We start from the raw sequence: 26,644 nt of genomic DNA on the forward strand, positions 1-26,644 counted from the left end.
TCCGATGCTTTTAAGTATAATGGATCTAAGTGCTGTGGCAACACCAGAGCTATTGAAATACAACCCGACACTTTTGGTAGATATCGCGGGAGAAGTAGGATTATTGATCCACTGACATCTATGGACTATTTTGCCTATTTTTCACATGCCATAAGATACTTTTTACTTATAGCCCAACTTGCCAACATGAAAGGGTTTTAATGGATATAATCATGCCTGGTCAGATTTGATATCGCTGCAAGCGTTCAATTCCTACTAGCGGAGCTGGAAGACTTTGATAAGATCAGCTTCAAGAGAATCTAAATCCATTTGCGTCGACCAGCGAGAATTTGCGTCCGAACGTCGAGGGGGACATTGAGAGGTTGTCGCAGCCGTGTGAAGGTTTCTCCGAGTCGAATCCCCGTCTGAACGATGGTGTTTGACAAGGAGGAAAGTGAGTGCCTGATTTGGATGTCTACATTTTTAAGCAACTAATGTTCGAACGGTCGGTCTACGATTCACAGACCTGTATTTCCTTGTCCGTCTGTGTCATCGACATATAGGCCTAATTAGGAATGTAGCCTATGTGATATGAATTTACAATCTAAAGGCTTTTGGGATGTAGCAAGAGCAAATGCCATGTCTCTTTGGGCATTGGGACTGGGTTAAAGGGATAGCCAGAACTTTTTCCACCACAAACTCACTAAATCATTTAAAAAAAATGGAATGTTAATTCATATTGAAATGATTGTGTTATGACCGGATCAGTCTGGCCATATAGCACTAGAAAGGGTCCCATTCATAATAGGCTCTGGAGTCAGAAAATGTTTAAGACCAACATATGATTTAGACGTGACCAAGAGATAATGATAGCCCTGAGAGAACCATATAAAGTTATGGTAGCCAAACAATATTCCTTGGTCATGTAACTGAGAGGGTTAGGGATGGCTGTTCTGTAGCCTACTTCCAAATCTATCTGTGTCTGCCTGTCTGTAGGTGTCTCCCTTGTGCCTCTCCAGTCCAAAGGGAAGCAGAGGGTCTGCGCCGGGTGCAACCGGAGGATCATGGACCGCTTTATGCTAGAGGCTCTGGACAGGTACTGGCACGAGGACTGTCTGAAGTGTGCCTGCTGTGACTGTCGCCTGGGTGACGTGGGCTCCACCCTCTACACCAGAGCCAACCTCATCCTCTGTCACAAGGACTACCTGAGGTAAGGACTCTCAAACCAGGGCTGTGTTCATCAGGCACCACATGGAAGAAAACGGACAGAAACAGGGAGAGACTATATTAACTTTTCCAATATGAAATTCGAATTTAAAAAAAATGTTTTCCATTGCAAAATGTTTTAAAATGTTGCGTACTTCAAGCCTCTCCAATCTAGCCTCTACCCCTCTGTGTTTGTAGGGATGGGTGTAAGCAATAATGGCGTTGTCTCAACCTAGACTTCCAATTGATGGAACTATTGCCATGTTGCTTACTCCTTCCTATCTGTTTATTTTCTGATTTGTTAAGACAAATTACCTCAGCTTGGTGAAGGGGGCAGAACATGCAAAAATCACAGCATCTCCATGTTTTGGTTAGCAGATAAAATGGAGATCAGAGTTTGAGGAGCACAAATATTAATAAAACTATAGTGGCAGACCTGGAAATGAATCATTATGGCTTCAACTCCATATGAAGAGTTTCATTCCAAAAAGCTTTATACCCATTTTCATAAATGTTGGTAAATTGGCTTTTATTGTTTAAAGAAATTAGGAAATGCAATAAAATATTTTATAATGAAGAAATGTACAAATGAGAACACATTGTGACGTCAATATAAAAAAAATGTTTTTGTAAATAATCCAATCTGTATGTAAAACGTTGATATTTGACATCAGGCATTTAGCATATGCTCTTATCCAGAGTGACTTTCAGTGAGCACATTCATCTTCAAATGGCTAGGTGAGTCCACCACATATCACAGTCAAATATACAGGATACCAACATTCCATTCCAGCTAAACAATATAGCATTTTGCAAAAAAAAGTGTAATTTTCATACACATCCAACCTCTATGAAAAAATAAATAAAAGAATAGTAATATTTTACACACATGAAGGTACCTATAATTAATGATGTGGGGGGAAACACAAATGTGAAAAATTGGTGCATAACTCATTTTGGAAATAAACTCTTCATATACATCAATATATTCGAGCACAGAAAACCCTCAGAACTATTCTGGGGTTGCTGCTATAGAAACCCCTGCGAATATATTTAGCCCACTACCAGTCATTCAACTCAAGTGCAAGTCTCATGTGTAAGATCCAGCTGGATTTGGTTGAAGCTAAGTCTCTCATTAGCTGCATTGCTTTTAGAGGGGAAAACCAGTTTGACAGTTAAATTGGCTAAATTGCCTCCTGTTTTCCTCGTCATCGCGACGATCAGGCAGAAAGCCTTTGAAGGCCGGGATTAAAACCATGTGATTTATTTTAATTGGACCATTAGTGGAGAATTAGCATTAAGGCCCATACCCTTGTTAAGGAGAAACACCAGGTGCATACCAAGACCCCATTAGCATTGCCTTCGTTAGGCTTCATTAGGCCTGCTTGCTTTTAGTCTCTTGTTTGCCGCTGGTCTATGGCACTATCATGTTTTGTGAGACTTGCCATTCGGATGCAGCTCTGTGTAGATCCTATGAGGGACTCAACCCATGGATGTGGTTCTTCTCAAGGCTCTCTTCCACCACTGCAGATTTCACCCTATGCTACTTTTTTAACGTATGAATAAAATGATAATACGTTAAGTCCTAGTTAATGTATTATCAAAGCAGTCGGCTACCTGGGTTGTGTTCAGTTGGCATGAAACATAGTGAAAAGAGGAGATAGATAGTATCTGAACTTGTCCAATGAGAAACTAAAGTTTATTTCCTAATTGGTGTTTCCTAATGAAGACAACCCACATCATTGCCTCTCTTTCTCCACCTCCAGGCTCTTTGGGATGACGGGGAACTGTGCAGCTTGCAGTAAGGTGATCCCGGCCTTTGAGATGGTGATGAGAGCCAGGGAGAATGTCTACCACTTGGACTGCTTTGCCTGCCAGCTGTGCAGCCAGAGGTGAGATGAGGGGAGCCTCAAGGCTATATTCATTAGGGCACACAACAGAAAACATTTCGCAATGGGAAAAAAAAATTGAGTCCCAAGTACTCCCTCCCGGTTTCATTCTGTTTTCTTCTTTTTGGTGCCTAATGAATGAATCCCAGTTCACCCCACATACTGTGTATGCCTTGAAAGCAGGCATCAAGTGACCCTGAAAGGAAAATAATCATGATAGATCCCGTAAACAGCTTGTTTATGTGAGTAACAACAGGCATGTTGAGTATCTGTTTGACTGCCTGGTGCTTTTGGAACATTTTTAGCCTATAAGGGGGGCTTAAGGGATGGCCTCTTAATGAGCATTTGAGGTCAGACAAAATGGCGCAAACAACCAGCTAAGAGTTTGGGCTTGAAGCAAGTACAGCAAATACCAAACAATCAAAATGTATGAATGCTTTAAGATACTCTCTGGAACAAGGTCAAATGTTTTTTCGAGCCTGAAATTGAGGCACTGTATATGGTGCGGCAGGTAGCCTAGCGGTTAAGAGCATTGGGCCAGTAACCGAAAAGTTACTGGTTCGAATCCCTGTGCCAGCAAGGTAGAGCAAAGCACTTTTTCCCTTGAGCAAGGCAGTTAACCCACAACAACTGCTCGCCGGACGTCGGTTTAAGGCAGCCTCCCCCACACCTCTGATTCACACATTTCAGTCGAATGGATTCAATTGTGCAACTGACTTTCCCACAACGTGGCAGTAGGCCTTCATACTGTATGGAATGCAGCATACTGTATGAAGGCCTATTCATTTCCTTTACCCAATGACTACTGCTTTTAAGGACTTGGGAAGTTTCATTGGTCTTAAATGAAGGCACTAATTTGTGTGTGTGTGTCTGCAGATTTTGCGTGGGAGACAAGTTTTTCCTGAAGAACAACATGATACTGTGCCAGCTGGACTACGAGGGGGGGCATCAGAATGGAAACTCTGCTGATCAGGCTCTGTAGGCTCTACTGCTCTCTGCTGGTCAGAGACTAGCTAACGCCAGTGGACACTACTCCCTACCGGTATGCCCGGACAGTCCTCTTCTCATCACATCAGGGCTGTATTCACTAGGAACCAAATGGAAGAAGGACCTACACTACATGGCCAAACGTATGTGGACACCTCTTCAAATGGGTGGATTCGGCTATTTTAGCCACACCCGTATGCAGTAGAATGGCCCGTAGAGCTCAGTGACTTTCAACGTGGGACGTCATAGGATGCCACCTTTCCAACAAGTCAGTTTGTCAAATTTATGCCCTGATATGTTTCTAGAAGATTCTGTGCTTCCAACTTTGTGGCAACAGTTTGGGGAAGGCCCTTTGCTGTTTCAGCATGACAATGCCCCCATGCACAAAGCAAGGTCCATAGAGAAATGGTTTGTTGAGATCGGTGTGGAAGAACTTGACTGACCTGCCCAGAGCCCTGACATCAACCCCTTCGAACACCTTTGGGATGAATTGGAACGCAGACTGCGAGCCAGGCCTAATCGCCCAACATGCTCTTGTGGCTGAATGGAAACAAGTCCCCGCAGCAATGTTCCAACATCTAGTGGAAAGCCTTTCCAGAAGAATGGAGGCTGTTATAGCAGCAAAGGGGGGCCCAACTCCATATTAATGCCCATGAAGTTGGTATGAGATGTTTGACGAACAAATGTTCACAAACATTTGGCCATGTAGTGTACTTGAACTTTTTCAATAAGAAACTCTTTGTTGCAAAATGTTTTGCTGCGGTGTGCTAATGAATACACCCCAACTGACAGTTGTGGACAGTGCAGGATTAAGCGCCCAGTTCCCGATGCTCAGCGACAACGGTGATGCCACTTTGCCTTGACTTCTGCTATGCTTACTGTCCTTGACGGTAGACTCACCACAGAGTTATTAGCGAATGAAGCGGCCTTGTGCATGGGATATTACTCTCATTGACTGAAACGAGGAAGGAGAACTAATGAGCATTGCCGTGCAAAACAACAACAAAAAAGTAAAAGACGTTCAGAGCAATATGTTTGGACTCTATTATTATTAAAGCTGCATTATGTTACTTTTTGGCCGACCTGACCAAATTCACATAGATATGGGAGTTATAGATCTGTCATCTTTGCATTGAAAGCAAGTCTAAGAAGTGGTAGAGCTGTTTGATGTGCACAATTTTTTTGCTTCCCATTTAAGTTTTGTTTTTGCATCTTTTGGTTTTGTACACCCGCTTCAAACAGTTGAAAATACAATATTTTTGGTTATGGAAAATGTTTCCAGCTGTTTAGATGGTACAATGATTTCTCTACAGTATACTTGCTTGATTTGTCGCTAACTTTTAGAATTTTATCAATCAGGGAATGGCGGAGCAATTTCTGCATAGTTCACCTTTAATGGTTCTGCCCAAATCATGGCTAAGGAGAAAGCCACAGCACTCATTTGTTTGTAGGGGGGCAAGCTGCCTCTGTTCACAATAGGCAGGTCCGCTGGTATTGCTGGTATTGAGTTCTGATGTACAGACCCTTTAATAAAGGGTAATAACTAACATGCTCTGTCTCTGAAGATATTTGTTTTTAAGTTACCTTTATGAAGAGTAGTATGATTTGTTTGCACAGCTTTTGACTTTCAATAAAGACTGAAACATTTTATTTGAGCACTCATGTATTCACCACTCACACTCGCTACTTATAGCTGGATAGCAGCAGCATATAAAAGGACTGACATTCTCTAATTAATAATCCAGGCCATCTGTGTGTGAATACACTAACAAGGATACCCACACCTTGATGATACAAGCCCCTGGGACCTTTGTGAAATAGCTCCTTGATAAAGCTGGATACACCTGTGTTCCTTTTTCAAAGCCTCTCATTTGAGGGGCAGTGAGCAGTCTGAGGTGATACCCTTCTCACATTAGTGACCCTCTCCATACTGTACAGGCTCAGATATTTCCTTTTCATACTGGCCTTCCACCATGGTTCCAACAAAGATTAAGAATATACTCGCAAGATTCTTGCCCCCCCCCCCCGACCAATAATGGGAGTCGTTGTAGACAAAGCGGCATGGCAAGCTGTCACGCTCTCGCCTATTCCTCTCTTTAGATTGGTGGATATATCTCATTATTTGAATACATTTTTGAATATTTGATGAGGGTTGTTGACGTCAATCGCCTGTATTGAAGGGAGAGAGACGCTATGCCACTAGCCACAAGTTGGGCCTCTCGCTTTGCCTCTTTCTTGCTGGGTCCACCAACTATAACCAGTCAGTTGTGGACTCGAGTCACATGACTTGGACACACATTTTATGATTTGAGACTCAACTTGACAGAAAATAAAACAACTTGAGACTACTTGGAGCCTCAAGACTCAGGACTCGACTTTGACTTGAGACAGATGACTTGAAATTATCTGGCCAGGTTTTGTAACGTTTTGTCAATCATTTTGGGGCACAGTCTCCCTATACTTCGGCTCCTCTCCACGCAGCCAGAAAAAAAGCAGCCGCAGCATCCCCCTCGCAAAAACAATGTGCAACAGATTGGCTATTGGAATTTGCACACTGATTAGACCAGAAAACGTTCAACCAACACAGGTCGGGTGGGATTGGGTCGCATGCAAACGTCAAATTGTAGGGAGAGTTTGGCGTAATAAATATGCAGCTCCTAAAAATGTAGATGATCAAGAATATTAACTGTTTACTTTTCAAGCTCACCAGCAATAGAGTGTCAAACAACAATTACTAGCATTGGTATTCATTAGGATCACCATTAGACGCTGCAACAGCAGCAGCTACTCTTCCTGGGGTCCACATGAAACATGACATAATACAGAACATTATTAGTCAAGGACCATACTATACTGAACAAAAATATATATGCAACATGTAAAGTGTTGGTCCCATGTTTCATGAGCTGAAATACATGATCCCATGAATTGTCCATATGCACAAAAAGCTTATTTCACTCAAATTTTGTGCACAAATCTGTTTACATCCCTGTTAGTGAGAATTTCTGGCTCCCAAGTGGGTGGGCCTATGTCCTCCCAGGCCCACCCATGGCTGCGCCCCTGCCCAGTCATGTGAAATCCATAGATTAGGGCCAAATGTATTTATTTCAATTGACTGATTTCCTTATATAAACTGTAACTCAGTAAAGTTGTTGTATGTTGCATTTTATACTTTTGTTTAGTATACATAATGTACGTTTAAAACGTCACACACAGCCTACACATCAGTACACACAATATCTAGGTGTAATACATAATACAGAGCAAATTACAATACAATATATATAAAATGGCTGTGTCTCTTCACAGTCCCCTTTGTGCAGTAAGGTGTTCTTTTATCTGTTTTTTTTAAATCTGTTTTTATTACTAGTTTGTGGGTCTGGCCATAAGACTTCATCCACATCATATGCGATGTTGTCTTGACGAAGGCAGTGTGGAAAGTATGGCCTGGAGTGCCGTATCCAAGCCTGGCATGACCCCTGATCCATGTCCCCACACGCCTCCTCCATTGCCTGTAGAAGGGGTATACGTTGGTGGGGCTGGCGATCATACACCTTCCAACGCCATGCAGAGAATAATTACTCAATAGGATTAAAGAACAGAGAGTATGGGGGGAGATTTGAGTGCGATGAAAAGTGGGTGACCTGTGAACCAATTGCGGACCACAGCAGCCCGGTGGAAACTAACATTGTCCCAGATGATAACATACCTGGACTGCTCTGGTCCCTGGTCATTAGGGATTAGTGTGTTGTGGAGGGTGTCCAGAAATAAGATAATGTGTGCAGTGTTGTATGGGCCTAGGATTGCATGATGGTGAAGGACGCTGTTTTGACTAATAGCCGGACACTTTATGTTGCCACCAGGTTGTCCCGGGACGTTGATGATGGCACGGTGTCCGATGATATTTCTGCCACGGCCCCTTGTTTTTGCAAGGTTGAAACCTGCCTCGTCCACATATATTAACTCATGATGCACTGCATCTGCTTCTAGCTCCATGACTCTCTGAAATAGACGAGACAAAACAAGGTAACACAGTACAAAAAGACAGGGATCAGTCAATATGATGTAGCACCATACACTTCCAGATCCACTACCAATGATAGGATAGTATAGCTTACCTGCACATATTCATACCTCAGTTGTTTTACACGGTCTGAGTTTATTTCGAAAGGGACTCTGTACAGCTGCTCCATCCTAATTCTATCGCGTTTCAGTAGACGAGACAGTGCAGAGAGACTCACTCTGTTGATGTTTTGGAATATGGTGTTATCTGCCCTTATGTGGTCCTGCAGTTCTCTGAGTCTGATGCAGCTATTTGCAATGACCATATTTACAATGTGGGTCTCCTGCTCTGGGGTGAACAGTTGACTTCTTCCACCAGATACTGGTTTTCTTGCAGTTCTGTAAAAACATTTGAATGGTTTTAGTGATAAATCCTTCTCATTATGAAAGTACAGTACATACTAATGTACCAGTAAGACTACAGCACTTACAGTTACTTACCGGTTCTCATTTCGATATATCCGGATGATACCTGCAACAGTATAACGGCTCAGATTTGGTTGAACCCGTTGCCCAGCCTCCCTCATGCTCATCCCATGGTTGACAACATGGTCAACCACAGTCGCTCTGATTTCATCAGTTATTGTCAGTTATAGTGATGCAATCAATCTCTCCTCAACTTTGAGCCAGGAGAGAACGTGTCGCTTTGTTCTGGACCAACTGCAATTTACCTATTTTACAGGTCCCTACCTGTACCTACTTTACCTGTCCCTATTTGCTTCACATGACCACACACCTGGGTAATATTCCTTGTGAAACATTATCTAGGACCTGTCTGATTGACTGAGATGTCAAGAAGGCAGAGGTCTGTCCTGTCATGGACAGACCTCTTCCCATTTTAGCAACCATTGAGTCTATGTTTTGACCACGATAGCGGCATACTATGTTTACACCAATTAGTTTAGTGTCCTCAACTTGCTCAATCGCGACATTATTCAATAATATATCTGGGGTTAGGTTAGGCCAATGAGGTTAGGCCTACTGGTGTTTTGGTATGTCAAAATTGCTTGAAATTTACTTATGAAGCTTGCATTTGGAATTTAATGTTAATATGAATTATTACTTGCGCAAGTCGAGCTCTCCAAACTCCCGCCAGTGGAGAGCGCTTGTTCCGATGCTGAAATGTTTGCTGCTGCTTTCACACGTTTAAATGCATATGTGCTAAATCTATATTCCATCTAATCCTACAATAATTGCAAGCTTTTCATCCCTGTACCGTTTATTGCAACCCTTAGACATTTCTGTTTCTGTTTCATGTTTGATATAAGATTTTCATTTAGCCCCATTTAATGCCTTTTCAGTGGGCGCTATGTTTCTTGTGCACATGGACGTTTGCAAGACTCGTGAGAAGTTCTGTGTAATAGGAGCGTTCTGCGTAATAGGAGCGTGCGCCTTTCAACGCGCATAGAAATAGTGGCCTGGGCGCCACACTTTGGAGTCAGGATTTTGAACAAGATAAAATGATTTCTCCATTAATAAATGGTGATGAAATATCATTAATACTCATTCAAAATGACTAAGAAGGATGTACCAATGTAAAAATGTATGTAGAAATGGCCTTTTATATTGTAGAAGCAGTTTATTAGTTGTAATTGCCAATTAGGTAATTGTATGGACCAAGGGAGGGGCCAAGTGCTTATACGAGACAGATTCGATTTGGTTTCTCAAGGGGAGGATGTGCAGTTTTGCCCTCTACCTGTGTCCATTCAGATAGGACAGGTTAAAGGGATTCTTCTGTAACTTTTGTATACTTTTTAGCTAGTAGTTCTGAAAGTAGCACCCACCAGCCAAAAGTGGTCCCAGAAAATGATGTATTACATCAAATGCCAAGGAGCTGAAGCACATTGGCTAAAACTCGAAATTGCTAGAGGGTTGGCCCACATGGGGGGAAATGTAGGGAAAATGGTAATACACAGCTTTCAGAAAACAGTCGCTTTCAAACTAGGGATTTTGTGGATAATTGAGGTAAAACAGTAATTTGCTCATAGATTATGCATGTATGAACTACACATTGACATATCCAGCGCAAAGCGGGAGGTTTAAAAAATACTTACTAGTTGCCAAAGTACCGGAGCATGTCTTTAAGCCTGATACAGAAGCTATTTCTTTTGGGCTATTGCCTTTGTATATTTGGTAAATGCACTGGTATATTTTGGATGATATGGTGCTTTCACCATTGGATCACCAAGACCTGTAAATAAATCTACACTCGGAACATGTCAACCTGCTGATGTCATGTCCTTAGACTGCTACATGGTCCCCATTTCACAATTACATCATCAAAATGTGTTGTAGACAAAATAATGAAAATGGCTGCCTAGTAGTCTCAATGAACAGACAAAGATTTGTAGTTGAACAAGTTGTTGCATGGATAGATTTGTTTTTACTTGACTTGAAAAAACTTGTGACTGGACTTGCTCAGAATACAGGACTTGGACTTGTGACATAAGACTCATTCAACTTGGAACTCAACTTGAAACTTGCTTGTGACTCAAATAATAGTAACTTGGTCCCACCTCTGTAACCAATACAGCTGGCCTGGTCTTTGCGCAAATTGACTTGTCTCAGTGGTGTGAATAGGGTGGCTTAGTTTCCCTGAAAATTCACAGACAGTGGTTTATTCGTATTTACATGGTAAATGTATATAATTGATATCATAATGAATGTTATGGGGCAATGAATGCTGGGCTAATCTGCAGTAAGTAGTGACGGAGTGGCTGGTCGGATGGTGCACATTCTTGACACCAAGGGAGATTCTCGTTTGTAAAAAATTCTCCTGCCCTCTCTCCTCCGTGACCCGGAACCAATAAAGTGATCGAGAAGTGGGTCAATTCTTTAGTAGGCAAACGGAAGAGTGCCCTCCCCTACTCGATAGCCACCTTTCATCGAGGATACTCGTGTGTATCCTATTGCAGAATCGTTTTAAATCTGCCACCCCCTTTGAATCAGCTTTTGTTTTGTCAGAGAAAAACATGCACACGTTTAAAAACAATATGCTACGTATTGTTTTATCTATAGAGTGTCTTGCACAACTACCTTAACTTGTTTACACATTTATTTTGGTTTCCCTTGCCGTAAACATAATTTGACTGATGACGTGCGAGTGGGGAAGGACCGTCTCATTTCAAGCAAGCACAATTCCATCCATGTTCCCTCTCTTCGCGGACTGTCCTCGATTAACTTTGACCTTTTTCAAAAGGAGGCGAGAGGGCGCAGGGGGTGAGCAAATCAAATTGATAAAAGTCCCAACCAAGTCTTCAACACACTGGGTTGACAGTTCCAATTAGGTCTTTCCCTAGGTATTACCATTATCTAATCCAGTGGCGACCCGTCTTTCAGGGCAGGTGGGGGCTTGCCTGTTTTGCATGTTATTTTGGCATTAATATGTGTCACATATCAGTTTGCAAACAATGCAACAAAAATATATATCATTGAGTTAATAAATCCGCATACAAACAGGCAGCTCCAAAATACAGGTGTTTCAGCCTAGCTCAGGGCTTTCTGTGGTAATGGGGCAGGCCAGCAGAAAATAGGAGCATTGCACCGTGATTGGCTCAGTGTTCTGTCACTTATGGGGACACTGCGTCACTCTCCTTTAGTAAGGGTAGACATCAAGAATGTGATCCCTTTGGGTCCCTGCCATAGACTTAGATTGAAAGTGCCCTTCCAAGAAGGCTCAAGTTCATTGGCCACAGATAAAATGATGTCAAATCATGTTACATCTGCAGTAGCTTTGATTGGACTGAACATCATACTTTCAAAATCTTCATCATCATAAATCAAGTAGACAATCTACTGGCAAATCCTTTTTAATCATTGTCATATGAAGAGAAAAAATGAAGAGAAATTATAGATAAAATGTATCGGTGCTCATCGGCCATTGGACATAAACATTACACAACCATTTGGAAATCGTAAATTCAACAATGAGTTGTTTGGAAGGAATTGGTGACAGTGGCTAACCGCTAGCATTGCAACTGAGTACTCGGGAATAAACGCGCTCAGACTGGGAAAATACATTTTGAACGGTCATCCAACTCGGAATTGTAAATCTTTCTCTTTCTTTGATGACAAAATTTGCCAACGAAGGACCACCGCGCACTAAAACGTGAGTCCAAAAATGTTTGCATAAATTATGTAATATGTCAGGGAGAGCTGGTCACACATATCAGCTATGTTTTGTAAAAAGGCATTAAACGAGGCTGTATGAACTGTTTTGCTGCCAGTCAAGGCTCTGCTGATAGCCAGGTTTAGTAGTGGTAAGGATTCACTCCATGGAGCTGAAAAGAAAGCCCTGCTGCTGGGACAGATTTATGTAGGCCCTAATAGTTTGTGGGCACCGCTTGACACCGTTATTGTGCAATTAATGCATTGTTTAGTCTTGTGTTATGTAGTGGCTTTGCTGGCATGCGTCTAAACTTTTTTGCCCCACCAAGATTTGCATGCTAAAATCGCCACTGATCTAATCTATCACACAGAGTCAGTAATTATAGCAGGTATAAAGAGTTTTAAAAACGATTTTACCATATTTGGCTATTTCTTACAAAGGGGATGTAGTGCCATCACAGCCTTTCTATTTGGTCGAAATAAATGAAGGTTCTCTGGCGCCATCTTCTGGAGAGGTACATCCACTACAACAAATGTTACACGAACAAGAAAGTGTACACATTCATGATGCTGAGGAGACACGCATCATCTACATGACCCTCTTGTGTTTTCAGTTGTTTGTGTAATCTTGTCGTTTTTTTGGGACATTTCTCTGCAAAAGCAACATTGCGGATGTAACAATGTCGATGTCAACATTTCAAAACGTTACGCTCGTATCTTGCCTGGTGTTCTGCGTTGCCCTTCTGGTTCCGAAAATGCTTCTAGGCGGAGGGAAGAAGGGTGCACAGACCGAGGGTAAGTTCTACGCTCTAAAAATTATACATATCTTTATTATTCTAGCTATTATAGGTTCCAGCATTTACTTTTTTTTATGCATGCATCGTCGTTTATCTTTGAAATGACCAGCTACATCCATATAGGGTGGTATCACAACCGACTTATCTTTTTTAGTTCAAATAACATTGACTACGCTTCAACCGTGAATGTAGGTCTATGGGCCCGAGTCAAAGGTATTGCACTGAATAGGGAATAGGGCAGTAGCGGTGCGTGGGTAAAATCACTTGGGACGCCAAGCCAGGGGGAAAAAATCCTGTTATAGTTTATATGTCTTGCCACCCTGATATATAGCCCTATGGCCGAGACAATAAGAAGAAACAGTGGCAGAATACATTCAACCACACCTTTTATTTCAATACAAAACTGGAGAGCAACATCTGTCTGCTTGAGTCCACAAAGCATATTGCATATAACAAACAGTTACATGACCTGCAGCATGGTCAATCAAGTTAATGTTTCGGACATTTTCAGACTACTAAACAACTATTGATTTAGAACACTGCAGAGTTAGCAGTCCAGTGTCTCTACTCCTACTACCATTTTAATCACACTTCACTCCTGTCTCTTCTCACCACCTCCGGATAGGAGACATGCTGGACAGTCCTTATGTTTGCCACCTCTGTCTCCTTCCCCTTAACAGGGTACTTCAGAAATGTGGGCGCATAAAGTTGTTGCTCCAGTGTAGCCCGCGTATTAGATCACAGTGTCGGGTTTATCTACCTCATTTGCGTTGCAGGTTCAGGACGCTTTCCTCCCATGGTGCACAGGCAGATGGTTCCGGACAGTCAGGGCCAGAGGGCTGCTGGGTACACCAGGACACACAACATCGAGGCCAGGGCTAAGGGTGGTGGTGGCACAGGGGTAGGGACTGGGGGCAAGTCCAACCTGGCAGGGCAGATCATCCCCATCTATGGCTTTGGGATCCTCCTTTACCTCCTCTGCCTCCTGTTTAAGGTGCGATGTTGTGGGGTTGGTATAGGGTACACACACGACATGCAATAGTCATGGGCATTTTAAAGAAAGTCTGTGTTTGACTTTCTCTCGCATGTTAGCATTTTAAATGTGAAATGGGGCTGAAGGCAAAAGTTTGCATTTGAAAATTAATAGAAGACTAATCTTGAATCGAGTACCTGCAGTTTTGGACTCTCTCTCTACTGCACCTGCTGTCTCTAACTCTGAATGATCGGCTATGAAAAACCAACTGACATTTACTCCTGAGGTGCTGACCTGTTGCACCCTCTACAACCACTGTGATTATTATTATCTGACCCTGCAGGTCATCTATGAATGTTTGAACATCTTGGCCATGTTCTGTTATAATCTCCACTCGGCACAGCCAGAAGAGGACTGGCCACCCCTCAGAGCCTGGTTCCTCTCTAGGTTTCTTCATAGGTTCTGGCCTTTCTAGGGAGTTTTTCCTAGCCACCGTGCTTCTACATTTGCATTGCTTGCTGTTTGGGGTTTTAGGCAGGGTTTCTGTACAGCACTTTGTGACATCGGCTGATGTAAGAAGGGCTTTATAAATACATTCGATTGATACTTGTGCCCATCCAAACATGTGTGCATATACTAGGAGGAGGACACGCATGCACACAAACTCCATTGTTTCCTATTCTCACAGAAACTATTTGTTTATGATCGGTGTGTTGAATGTTCAAAAGACACATTTATAGCAAGGTTTAAATCATATTCCTATTGTGTTCTCAAAAGATAACATCAAAGGTGAAGAGCGTCGTACCTGCCGAGCTCAGATTTCCCTCGGTGAGAGGAGAGAACCGGAAGGAAAAGATCAGTGAGTTACTGTGTTTGTATTCCGTAATCTAATCTCACGATTCTTAGATCTTTCCCCTTCAAGAAGATTGATAATTATATAGAAAGAAACAGCAACAGTTTATAGTACTACTTTTAAATAGTTAATTTCAAAAACATGAAATCTAAATAGTTCTGCTTCAATTCAGACAATGCCAGCCTGGAAAGTACAGCATTTACCCACCCTTGCACTCTCCTTATTCTCTCTCTCGTCTTGTCTGCAGCTGATTTTCAGCTGAGGGAGCTGCAGGATAAGCTGAGGGAGCTGCAGGATAAGCTGAGGGAGCTGCAGGATAAGCTGAGGGAGCTGCAGGATAAGCTGAGGGAGCTGCAGGATAAGCTGAGGGAGCTGCAGGATAAGCTGAGGGAGACAGAGATGGTAATGGAGAGGATTGTTTCTAAAGCCAGCTACAGCTCTAAAAGGTTTGTTGTTTACCTGCCGTTCTCCTCAACTCTCTCATTTATTCTCCCTTCAGTCTTTCTCTCATTCATACTCTTTGCATACGAAAGAACATACAGTATATTCAAATTGTAACTTAAAAAAAAAAAAAGGTTATATCTGGGTCATTCCTTTCCCACCTCGCATGGTTTTTCATGGCAAAAATATTTGATTGAACATTTTTGGGGGGGAATTTAATTTAATTGAATACAATCTGGGTTGAACAATGTATTTACTTTACTATTACTGTATTTGTACTGTCAACTGTAATTGCAACTCCCATTGATTGACTGGTGAATTCTAATGATTAGACCCTGACCTATGGCTGTGATGTGCTGCTCTCTCTGCAGGGTGACAGGGGTGAGTGCCGACCAAGAGGAGAGACTGCTTCTCCAGCTGAGAGAGATCACACAGGTGATGCAGGAGGGCCGCCTGGCGGAGGGGGTCGCCCCACCAGAGATGGGGGCCCAATGCTGGGAAGGTATAATGGGATTGAACCCCTTTCTGGGCCTTTTTCTCCACCACACAACATCTATTGTTATATGGGGATACTTCCTTTGTGCTTATTTAATGGTTGTCACACCACGGTGGCACTTTTATTGCTTATATGGCATCATTAAAGACTTGTCTGAATATGTCATCCACGCTCAACAATATGGAAACTCACTCTACATACTTAGATGAAGTTGCGTGGAAAAAGGAATGGGGTGGTGAAATAATTTTCTGTCATGGACAAAGGATCTCAAAGGGTGTGCTGATATTAATTAACATTTTTTTTTATCTGAATGTGCAAATACTCAGGAATGATAAGCAAAGAAGGTGGATCCTTTTGAATATGAAAGTGGACAAAAAAGAGATTTGGCTCATTAATCTATATGGTCCAAATCAGGATGATCCACACTTCTTCGAAAACATTTATACCAGTTTATTGAACTTACAGGCAACAAATGATCTAATCATTATGGTAGGAGACTATAACACAATGTTAAGTACCTCAATGGACCGTAAAGGTAATCACTCTACAAACTATCATCACTGTGCCCTTAAGGAAATCACAAATATTATGGACACATTAGAAATAGTGGATATTTGGAGACTAAAAAACCCCGACCTAGTGAGATATACATGGAGGAGACTTAATCAAGCTAGTCGTCTTGACTACTTGCTTGTCTCTTTCTCTCTTGCATCAAAGATTTTAAAAGTTTTAATAGGAGACGGAATGCGATTGGATCATCATCTAATTGGCATTCGCATAACTCTTATTGATTTTCCACGTGGATGGGGATATTGGAAATTTAATCAAAGTTTACTGGAGGACAACTTATTTTTAACTAAGACAAAATAATTTATAACTGAATTTTTTCAATATAATATAGGTTCAGCAAATCACCTTCCCGTTTGGGATACCTTTAAATGTACCTTCAGGGGTCATTCAATTCAATATTCATCAATAATAAAAAAGCAGTTTCTGGCTAAAGAGACAAGACTAACAAGGGAAATCCATGAACTAATAGTACAGGTAGATAGCAATAAAAATGATACTACAGAGATACAAAATAAGTTAGAGGATAAACAAAAAGAACTTGAGGAACTTATTCAAGAACGATCTAATATAATCTATTACAAAAATAAAGCAAACTGGATGGAATATGGAGAAAAATGCACAATATTCTTCCTGAATCTCCAATACAGGAACGCTAACAAAAATAATTTACAGAAACTGGTTACTGAAGACGGAGTCATCTTTGATTCTCCGAATGATATTTTAAAAGAGGAAGCTAATTATTTTAGGCAGATGTTCTCTTTTCCTTCTCATCCTTTCCCACTGAATGAAGATTATGGTAAGGAATTCTTTCCAAATAATATAAAAAATTGAAAATTAACAAATGTACAGAAAGATCAGTGCGAAGACCAAATTACAGAGGAAGAACTTTTTGAGGCTATTAAATCCTTTCAGTCTGGAAAAATCCCAGGGCTTGATGGCACACCGGTAGACGTATATTTTAACTACTCCTATAGAAATTGTAGTCTGTCACGTACTCAGCAGGAAGGTCTGATTTCTCTATTATTAAAACAAGACCCAGATGGCAAATATAAAGACCCAGTCTATCTAAAAAAACTGGAGGCCCCTTACAACCCAATGTTGTGATGCAAAAATACTAGCAAAATGCATAGCACTCAGAATTAAAAGGGTTTTACCAGGTATTGTTCATCCTGATCAGACAGATTTTTTACATGGACGATACATTGGAGATAATATACGACAACTACTAGAAATAATAGAACATCATGAAACATATAAGAAGCCAGGAATGGTATTTATAGCGGATTTTGAAAAGGCATTTGATAAAGTAAAACTGGATTTCATTTGTAAATGCCTGGATTTTTTTCAATTTCGGTAATTCTCTTAGAAAATGGGTAAAAATAATGTATAGCAACCCCAGGTATAAAATAGTAAATAACGGCTACTTCTCATAGAGTTTTGAATAGTCAAGAGGAGTTAAACAAGGGTGTTCGCTGTCTCCATATCTATTCGTTATGGCCATCGAAATGCTAGCTATTAAAATCAATAACAATAATAACCAATAACAACATTAGAGGATTAGAAATCCAAGGCTTAAAAACAAAGGTGTCCATGTATGCCGATGACTCAAGTTTTATATTAAGTCCGCAAGCTAGATCCCTGCAATGTCTCATTAAAGATAACTTTTCTGTACTCTCTGGACTCAAACCTAATTATGATAAGTGTACAATATTACGTATTGGATCCTTAAAAATACAACTTTTACATTACCCTACAGTTTACCTATAAAATGGGCTGATGGTGAAGTAGACATACACGGTGTTCATATCACAAAAGATATAAATAAGCTCTCCACAATGAATTTCAATAGAAAACTTGCAAAAATAGACAAGATCCTGCAACCATGGAGAGGTATATACCTGTCTATTTATGGAAAAATTGCCCTGATTAACTCCTTAGTTATATCTCAGTTTACTCACTTACTTATGGTGCTGCCTACTCCTAATGATTTGTTTTTCAAATCATATGAGCAAAAAATATTTCGCTTGATCTGGGACGCTAAACCAGACAAAATAAAACGTGCCTATCTATAAAATGAATATGAATTGGGTGGGTTGAGATTATAAAAAATAAAAGCACTAAACCTCTCTAAAAGCTTCTCTCATTCACATTTTTTATTTGAACCCTAAATGGTTTTCAAGTAGATTACTAAGAAAAGCTCATCCATTGTTTAAAAATGGCCTTTTTGCCTTTGTGCAGATTGCCATGTCTCATTTTTGATTAATTGAAAATTATACTTTTTTCAAAGTATCTCTCTTTTTCAAACAAGCATTGCAGAGCCGGCTACAATTTCAATTTCATCCCCCAGAAAAGATAGAACAAATATTACAACAAATATTATGGCTGAATTCAAATGTGCTGGTTGATAAAATACCTATATTTATGGGAAAGATGTTTGAAAATTGTATTTTGTTCTTAAATAATACTGTAAATTGGAATGATAGAGTTATGTCCTTCATGGAGTTATCAGAATTGTACTGAAAGGTCTGCTCAATCCAAGAGTACAACCAATTGATTACAGCATTGCCCCAAAAATGAAGGAGGCGGTGGCAGTGGGAGGAGGTAGGGAACTGGTCTGTCTGCCCAATATAAAGGATCAAAACTTGCAGAGGAATAAAAATAGCATAAATAGGAAAGTATACCAGTTTCATTTGAGGACCAGGATGTTGACAACTGTGCCATACAGATTGCAAAATAGATTCCGATGCCATGGTACAGGGTGTATGAGTTGATATATAAACAACGCAAGATTCAAGACTTCGTGCTTTTCAGCTAAAATTATTATTTAGAATTCTTGCCACCAACAAAATGTTGAATATTTGGGGCATAAAATCATCGAAGCTCTGCAGATTTTGTTGTGAGGATACAGAATCAATAGACCATTTATTTTGGTATTGCCCTCGGGTAGCCTGTTTCTGGTCTCAGGTTTAGGAATGGCTGAAAATACATAGCATTGATCTAAAATTGACCCTAGAAATAGTACTGTTAGGAGATCTGGAGAGACCGGGTCAGTCAATTACAAATATAATAATACTCTTAGTAAAAGTATTTATCTTCAACTCGCAATCTGTGGATTCGATTAGATAGCTTGAAATTGTACGTTAAACATCACAGCATAGTTGAAAGATATGTGTTGCGTAGAAACCCAAAGTGGGTGGCCAGCAGAGATGAATGGGATGGGCTGAGGGTTGGTGTGGAATTGGAGACAAGTGGGAGTGGAGTTGCTGTGTGAGAGATAGAATGATGGTCAAAGATAAAGTAAAAAAATATATAAAAAATGTAAGTACAAATAAAACATAATAAAAAGTACACTAAGTGGCAGTGTTTTTACAACTAATGCCGGTTTGCCTGAGGCTGATGCTGTGCAGGTGTTTGTACACATGCATATACACACACTCTCATTCAAATAAACACATACAAGAACACACACATACATGTAATAGTGCCAGACATGCACACAAACATATACAGTTGGCATTGCTGTTATGATTTTAGTTGTCCTTAATGTCCTTTGTTTTAATTTAAAAAATAAAAACATTTTGTTTGCTGTTTTTTCTGTCTTTTCCTTTTTTCTCTTTAGTTCATTCTCTTGGTTGTTGGTGCATTGGGGGGTTCTTGGGGGTTGGAGAATGGAATTAATTGTATTTTTTATTTTCTTCCTGGGAGGGCTCTCGAATGGTTGAGGGACAGCTATTGGGGTACTGTGGGGGGATCTTGGAGGGTTTGGGTTCACGTTTTTTGGCCTGGTGGTAGATCGGTCAATATGCCCTTGAGCAGGGCATTGACCCTGGATGCTTCTGTGTCACTGAATGGGAATCTGTTGGATGACTGGTATGATGTAGTTATTGAGCGGCTTCACTGCAAGTATGTTTAGAATATTCAATAAATAATACAAGGTAAATTAATAAAACAATATGGAGCTATACCAGATTTGGTGTAACATACAGTAGGGTTTAGTGCTTCTGATGAGGACTGTGCAGCATGTGCTCAAATTACAAAGTGACTGACGATGAATGGAAATGGAAACTTTATTAGGTACTGTATATGTATCCATGGTTGAATTAGGTTTCCCAGAAGATCCCCATCCATGCTGGGAAGAGCCCTTCTGTGGATGCGACCATTCCCAGGCGACCAGCACTGAGGAGCAGCCAGAGACGACCAACGAGAGTGGGGCTGAGGATGATGAAGGTGGAGCTGAGGCAGGGTCTGATTTGAGTACTGATGAGGGAGCTGCTGATTTATCCCTGGGAATGAGGAAGGTGGGGCTAAGTGTGATGTGGGTGGGACTGAGGTAGAGAAAGAAGGAATGTACCGGGAGGAGGGTGGGGCCAATGACAAGCTGGGTGTGGCTGATAATGAGATGGGTGTTGCAGAGGAGCAAGGGGAGGAGCTTGAGTACACACTAAAGATGTCCATGGTGTTGGAGTGAGAGGAAAAGGATAGTGTCAACGGAAACATAAACTGGCCGTTCTTAGATGAAACAAGAAGCAGAAGAAATAACCACAAGGAAACACTATTGATTCTTCCCTAAATTCCTTCCTATACTTGGGAGAGAGGAGTGCAACCTGCAAACAAGTCTGAGTACGTCTGTCAATAAATATTTCTTTCTAGCCTCTCAAAGCTTCAATACTGGATGGGCCCTAGCATGAAGGCTGGCAGTTATCCAGTCTGTAACAGAGTAGAGGAGCAAAAAGCTCCACCTGAGAAAGATGGTATCCCTTCTCTTGCTAAGTGACAGTCTGAAGCAGAAGTCATACAGTACCCACAGTATTGTACCAGTGTCTGGTTAAGGAGTCCACCATTGAATAATACCTTTGACACAATGTGCTTACAGTAAACTGACTGATTGGGATTGTATTGTGCTCCTGCACTTCTGGACTTAAGGATGCTTTTTGTCCTTAGTGCAATAAACTGTTTTTAGAATCAATGTGAAATATATCTAGAACTTCGAGACCTTGGCTCTGACATTTGTCAAAAATGAGTCACATAATTGATCTTTAGCTGGTTCTACATGTCTGTGTGAAGAAAATTAAAGACTACAAAGTTCAATCTGCATAAACCCATCTGGACTTTGCGCTGTAAGGTTATCTGCAGTCCAATCACAAGCCTGAACAAAGAGACGTGTTCTGATTGGTCTGTCTTTGCCATCGCCCTCTAAGTATGGTCTATGCTAGCCAGAAATAATGGCACGCAAGCAAAAAAAGTCTGAAATTATAAGTAAATTGTGATGAGTCAGAACCCATGATCAGACTAATTACTACCTATAGTTATATCATTTATGTATTCAAATAGCTAGTTGTGACTGAACATATCTGCAATTGCAACTTCTACATTTCTTCTAATGTCTCAGGATTTTGATGCTCTGCACTCCAGTTTCCTTTTAAGGTGAGGACAAATGTGTAATGAAAGGATTCACTATAAAACACTTGGTCTGGGATGTGAAAACTGATTATCAGTATCTCAGAACTATGCTTTGCATAGATTGAACCTTAGTAGAAATGATAATTGGTGACCTTGGGACTAAGGTTCAATCTACGCAAAGCATAGTTCTGAGATACTGATAATCAAAATGTTCACATCCCTGCTTACTTCATGGCTATAATGCAACACTGGACCACTAGTTATGAAGAAAAACTCACTTTTATACACTATTGATTAACCTGTATGCCAATGTTATAAAAAGTAGTCACTGCTGTGGAATATCTCCTGGTTGGACAACCAACAACCTTAAAATAAAAAATAAGTCTCAAGTATGTGTCAAACAAAAAACACATTGGCACCAAATGAGAAAAAAGGTTTTATTTATAGAATTGAACATTCTACCAATAGAAAAGCAACATCCAATGTTATTAGCAGAAAGCGTACAATTCACTTGTTTTCAGTAAGTGGCATATTGTCACAGTACAGAATTTCCCCATTGCAGTCCAGTGAGTGGTGCCTTGTTGGATTTGGTTTCTGGCCACCGCAGTGTGACAAGAAGTGTGTAATCATTCTGCGTCCTCCAAGTCTCAGATATCCATTGGCTCATCAGGTTTGTCTGCTGCAGGCTCATCTGCAGCCTGGACGACCTAAAGGACAGACAGAAGGAGAGGTTAGCAGTGGCCCACATCTTGATTGGCTACCGTTCAACGATAATATGACAATTCCAACACTTGATGTGTTCAGGCAATTTTGTGATGTCATGTTTGTTAACCACTCTAATATATTTACATATACAAATATCTTTGAGGGTGCATTATACTACCCTGGATTCCAAATTAATTGTTCTGTTTCAGTGTGGTTCCAGGCTAGCATTAATCCAACTACTTTCCTCAAATTACATCCATTGTTAGCTCCAAGCCGAATCCTACCTTTCTCTGTGGCCTCTCCTCTAGACCCACGAGGAAAGGAGCCACGTCATCATCGTCGTAGATGGTGAACTCCATGTCTTTCCCCACAATACCGATGGAGACATTCTGAAAGGCAGGGAGAGCTACTCAGTAAAGGCCTGGGTTGTGTTCATTAGGCACCAAACAGAAGAAAACTGACAAACAGGGAGGAACTAACTGGACTGAGAAATACAAATTTTATCATAAATGTAGCAAAACATGCTCTGTTACATGACTTAATAAACACAGCCCTGTTCAGCAGGGAAGGAGGGGTAAGATCAGTTGGTTGAGCCATAGCAGCTTACCTTAATCGTGAGGTCCTGTTCAGCAGGGAGTGTTTCTCTGAGCCCAAGCAGACCATGCCTGATCAGCTCATTCAGATTAGCTAAATACAGACAATGCAATGGACAAAGGGATAAATGCAAAGAGCATGTGCTGAAATGTGTGTGAGGTGCTACAGTTAACAAGCATCAAACGGTATCTACTTTATTAGTAAGTGTCTGAGTAGACATGCATTTGTGCCCTCAGGTATGTATTTGTGTTAGTACTTGTGAGAACTACAAATACAGTGTGTGTGTGCATGCTCTCACAGTCCAGGAAGGTGTTCATGTTTCTCTCTAGGTATGTGCGGGCAGACTGGGAGCGGGCTCCAATGGACATGGCTTTGCAGTCGAAGTAGTTTGCAGAGGGGCAGGTCTGGAAGATATGAGGCCCCATGTCCTACAAGAAGAAACCATATGGAGAGAATGACAGATGCTCCACATTACTAATTAGTATTGCTTTAAGAATCACATACTACTTCTAGAGTGTTACACCCCTTCATCAGCAGACCTAGTTTCCATTAAAAAAGATGACAAAGAGAACTCACGTCGTAGCCAGCGATAAGCAGTCCCACACCATAGGGTCTTCTTCCATATCTCTGTGTGGGGATTTGGGTTTCTGAGGGACTGTTAAGTCTAAAGCACAGCACGCCAATTCCCAAACCTGACCTCACCTATTAACTCATGAAAAGGCCAAAGTGTACATTTTGACATTGAAACATTGATTGGAATGCCGGTGCAGGCTTCTAGAGGTGAATGTGAAAACATGACAAAGGATACTGCTTCCAATGAGAGTGACGAGGCGCGACACTGGGAGAGGCCTGTCAAACACAAACCTGGAGTCCAGGCATTCCTGCCTCATGAAGTTACTGTCGAGGATGAAGGAAGGGGAAATCTTGACACAGATTACAGTGGATACACTTTGCATACGAAGTCATGGTATTCCTGCAACTAGACACGAGATGTGTGTGTGTGTGTGTGTGTGTGTGTGTGTGTGTGTGTGTGGTACCAGAGGAGCCTGGCATCTGCAGTCAGCCCGGCAATAGAGATGCCAATGTGTTCATCAACATGGAGGATCTTCTTCTGGTGAGCAGCCAGCTCAGACTGGGCTCTCTGTGGATAAACACAGAACAGTCTCACTCAACAGCCCATTGATAGTCACTGCAAGTGTCGAAAGTACTTAGTCAAGAGTAAGGTACTACAACTGTGGGACAGCCACATTTTTATTTCATCCCAGGGTATCTTACCTGGCCTGGCACACCGGAAACTTAACTTTTGCTGAGGGTGAGACGCTCTTATTCATTTAAATTAAACCTGGGCATAGGAGCACCGTCTACTTAGCACAAAATTACCCTCTGGTTCTATTTTCTAGATTGCAAAGTGTGGCTCATGTCCGCATCCAGTGTAGCAGGTAAATAAATAAAAAAAATACTGTTTTCCTGACATCTCGGTGTAGCTCCTATGTAACTCTTGACAAAATAAAGCTGTCACAGTGTAGAATAGAAGTGGGATGTTACTGGGAAATACCTTGAGAGCAACCAGGACTGCATGGGTTCTGGACTTGAGCCCCACTGTAGCCGAACCTTGTTTCACCGCCTCCATGGCATATTCGATCTGGTGAATGCGCCCCTGAAACAAGTGCATTGATAATGTTACCTTATTTGGGAGACACTGCAGGGAATCTCATTCCCCAAACATTTAGAATCATTTTGATTGTCCGTTGAGTTATGTTAATGCTGTAGTGAGTACCTTGTAAGGTCGCTTTCTCATAAGGCAACATGGCCCTTACCTGAGGACTCCATACGGTGACGTCATTGTCGTACTGGTTACGGAACTACAGAGAGACAAAAAGGCAGTAGTGTCAACGTTTTCACGGTATATTTGTCAAGAAATACACATTACATGTTTTACTTACGTAGTTATCTGGCATTGCGATGAGTTATCTACCAAAAAACAACTCGACACAGAACGTGTTTGCCACCCTAGACTAAGGTATTGTATTGCTATAAATAAATTATAGCGCAAGCTATCAAGCAACCAACCTTGTGGCTTTGTTTAGTCACCTGGCATGGGGGTGCACCTACAGATTCAGTCAGTAGAATAGGACCTCTATGGGTGCACCTCTGATGACGTCAAACACGTTTGAAACTTTTAGAGGTAGGTATGACAACTAGCTAAATTTGTTTCAAGCCCCAAAGTAGCTTGTTGCAAGCATTTGGAAGACAGCACCGCGAACAACCATGCAATTTCAATCAGCCTTTGACTCCATAGGTAAGGACGGTTGACTGCAAATACCAATGGCATTCGGCAAAGTTGGGTAACCTTTATGGCAGTCAAAAAACGAAAGTGAAACAATCAACATTACACTGGCTAACGATAGCTAGCTAACGTAGAATGCTAGTTAGCTACCTAGCTGTGTTAGGTAGCTAACTAGCCATCTAAAATTAGCTAACTAACTTAGTTACGTTACTATGTAACTAACTGCTAACTAGGCTAGTACTTTTTATTTGTTTAATCTTATTGAGATAGTTTGCTAACCATCTAGCTCGTGCATAATCATAAACTTCCAGATGCTTGCTGTTTTGTGCTTACTCACAGTGCACTCGTTTCCTCTGTTGTGCTCATAGACTTGTGCTAAGCTAGTCTAGCTAACGTAAAGTTAATATCCTTTCAACGAGTGATAGCTAGCTGCTCTAGCTAGGATCCTTAATTATCGAACACTTTTGCCATTCAATAAATGCGATTAATTGTATTACTTATTAAGCAACATTCGCGCTTAGAAACGTAAAATAAAATGCATGCTTTATTCATTCTTACCATCTCTGCTGTTGCTTGGTGAACTGTGACTCTGGATTGATTTATTTCCCTAGATCTGTGACGTAAGGCAAAGCAGTAGATCTCAGAAGTCCATCCAGTAGATTAAAATTCGAAATGCAATCCCGTGGTGTAAAGCGTTTAAGGAATACTTTAAAGTAATTTTACTTATTTAAAAAAAAAAAAATTTGGGCAATTTTTACTTTTACTCCACTACATTCCTAAATAAAATAATGTCCTTTTTACTCGATACATTTTCCCTGACACCCAAACGTACTTAGTTACATTTTGAATGGTCAGCAGGACAGGAAATGGTCAAATTCATGCACATAAAAAGAAAATCCCTGGTCATCCCTACTGCATCTGATCTGGCGGACTCACTAAATACAAATGTCTGAGTGTTGGAGTGTGCCTATGGGATCAATATCATGCCAAATGTATTGTGAACACACAGCATGCATTTTGTATTTGTGTATAACGATCTGTACAAATAAGTACCAATCCACAAATGTAAATCACTTGTTTTCATTTGGCATGATATTGATCCAATATGTGCCCCCTGCTATCCGTAAATAAAAAAAGAAAGAAAATTGTGCCCTCTGTTAAAAAAAATTATAATATATTTATAGTTTTACTTTTAATACTTAATTATATTTTAGCAATTACATTTACTTTTGATACTTAAGTATATTTCAAACCAAATTCTTTTTTACTTTTACTCAAGTAGGATTTTACTGGGTGAC

General features: G+C 40.9%; 2 protein-coding genes across 2 annotated transcripts; one reads left to right on the top strand and one right to left on the bottom strand.

Annotated features, from left to right (window-relative positions):
- Positions 1-411: 411 nt before the first annotated feature.
- LOC120051687 (rhombotin-1-like) lies at positions 412-4,056 on the top strand. Its single transcript, XM_038998577.1, has 4 exons — positions 412-433; positions 976-1,189; positions 2,952-3,077; positions 3,951-4,056. The coding sequence occupies exons 1-4, from the start codon at positions 412-414 to the stop codon at positions 4,054-4,056; spliced, it is 468 nt and encodes a 155-aa protein (XP_038854505.1).
- Positions 4,057-22,183: 18,127 nt separating this feature from the next.
- Positions 22,184-25,982, bottom strand: LOC120051745 (proteasome subunit alpha type-1-like). The gene is made up of 10 exons (XM_038998630.1): positions 25,905-25,982; positions 24,877-24,921; positions 24,615-24,716; positions 24,097-24,200; positions 23,868-23,956; positions 23,636-23,706; positions 23,358-23,487; positions 23,073-23,152; positions 22,750-22,854; positions 22,184-22,467 (listed from the first exon to the last, which is right to left on the bottom strand). The coding sequence occupies exons 1-10, from the start codon at positions 25,905-25,907 to the stop codon at positions 22,408-22,410; spliced, it is 789 nt and encodes a 262-aa protein (XP_038854558.1). The 5' UTR covers positions 25,908-25,982; the 3' UTR covers positions 22,184-22,407.
- Positions 25,983-26,644: the final 662 nt, after the last annotated feature.

Source organism: Salvelinus namaycush, chromosome 8, assembly GCF_016432855.1.
Source record: "Salvelinus namaycush isolate Seneca chromosome 8, SaNama_1.0, whole genome shotgun sequence".
Lineage (NCBI taxonomy): Eukaryota > Metazoa > Chordata > Actinopteri > Salmoniformes > Salmonidae > Salvelinus > Salvelinus namaycush.

Excerpts from the sequence above, each read along its gene's own strand:
- LOC120051687 (XM_038998577.1), top strand. The coding sequence starts at position 412 with ATGGTGTTTGACAAGGAGGAAA. Across the intron at positions 434-975 it reads GGTGTTTGACAAGGAGGAAA|GTGTCTCCCTTGTGCCTCTC; the intron begins GTGAGTGCCTGA and ends GCCTGTCTGTAG. Across the intron at positions 1,190-2,951 it reads TGTCACAAGGACTACCTGAG|GCTCTTTGGGATGACGGGGA; the intron begins GTAAGGACTCTC and ends CTCCACCTCCAG.
- LOC120051745 (XM_038998630.1), bottom strand. Across the intron at positions 24,201-24,614 it reads CAGTCCTGGTTGCTCTCAAG|AGAGCCCAGTCTGAGCTGGC; the intron begins GTATTTCCCAGT and ends GTTTATCCACAG. Across the intron at positions 23,488-23,635 it reads TGCTTATCGCTGGCTACGAC|GACATGGGGCCTCATATCTT; the intron begins GTGAGTTCTCTT and ends TTCTTCTTGTAG.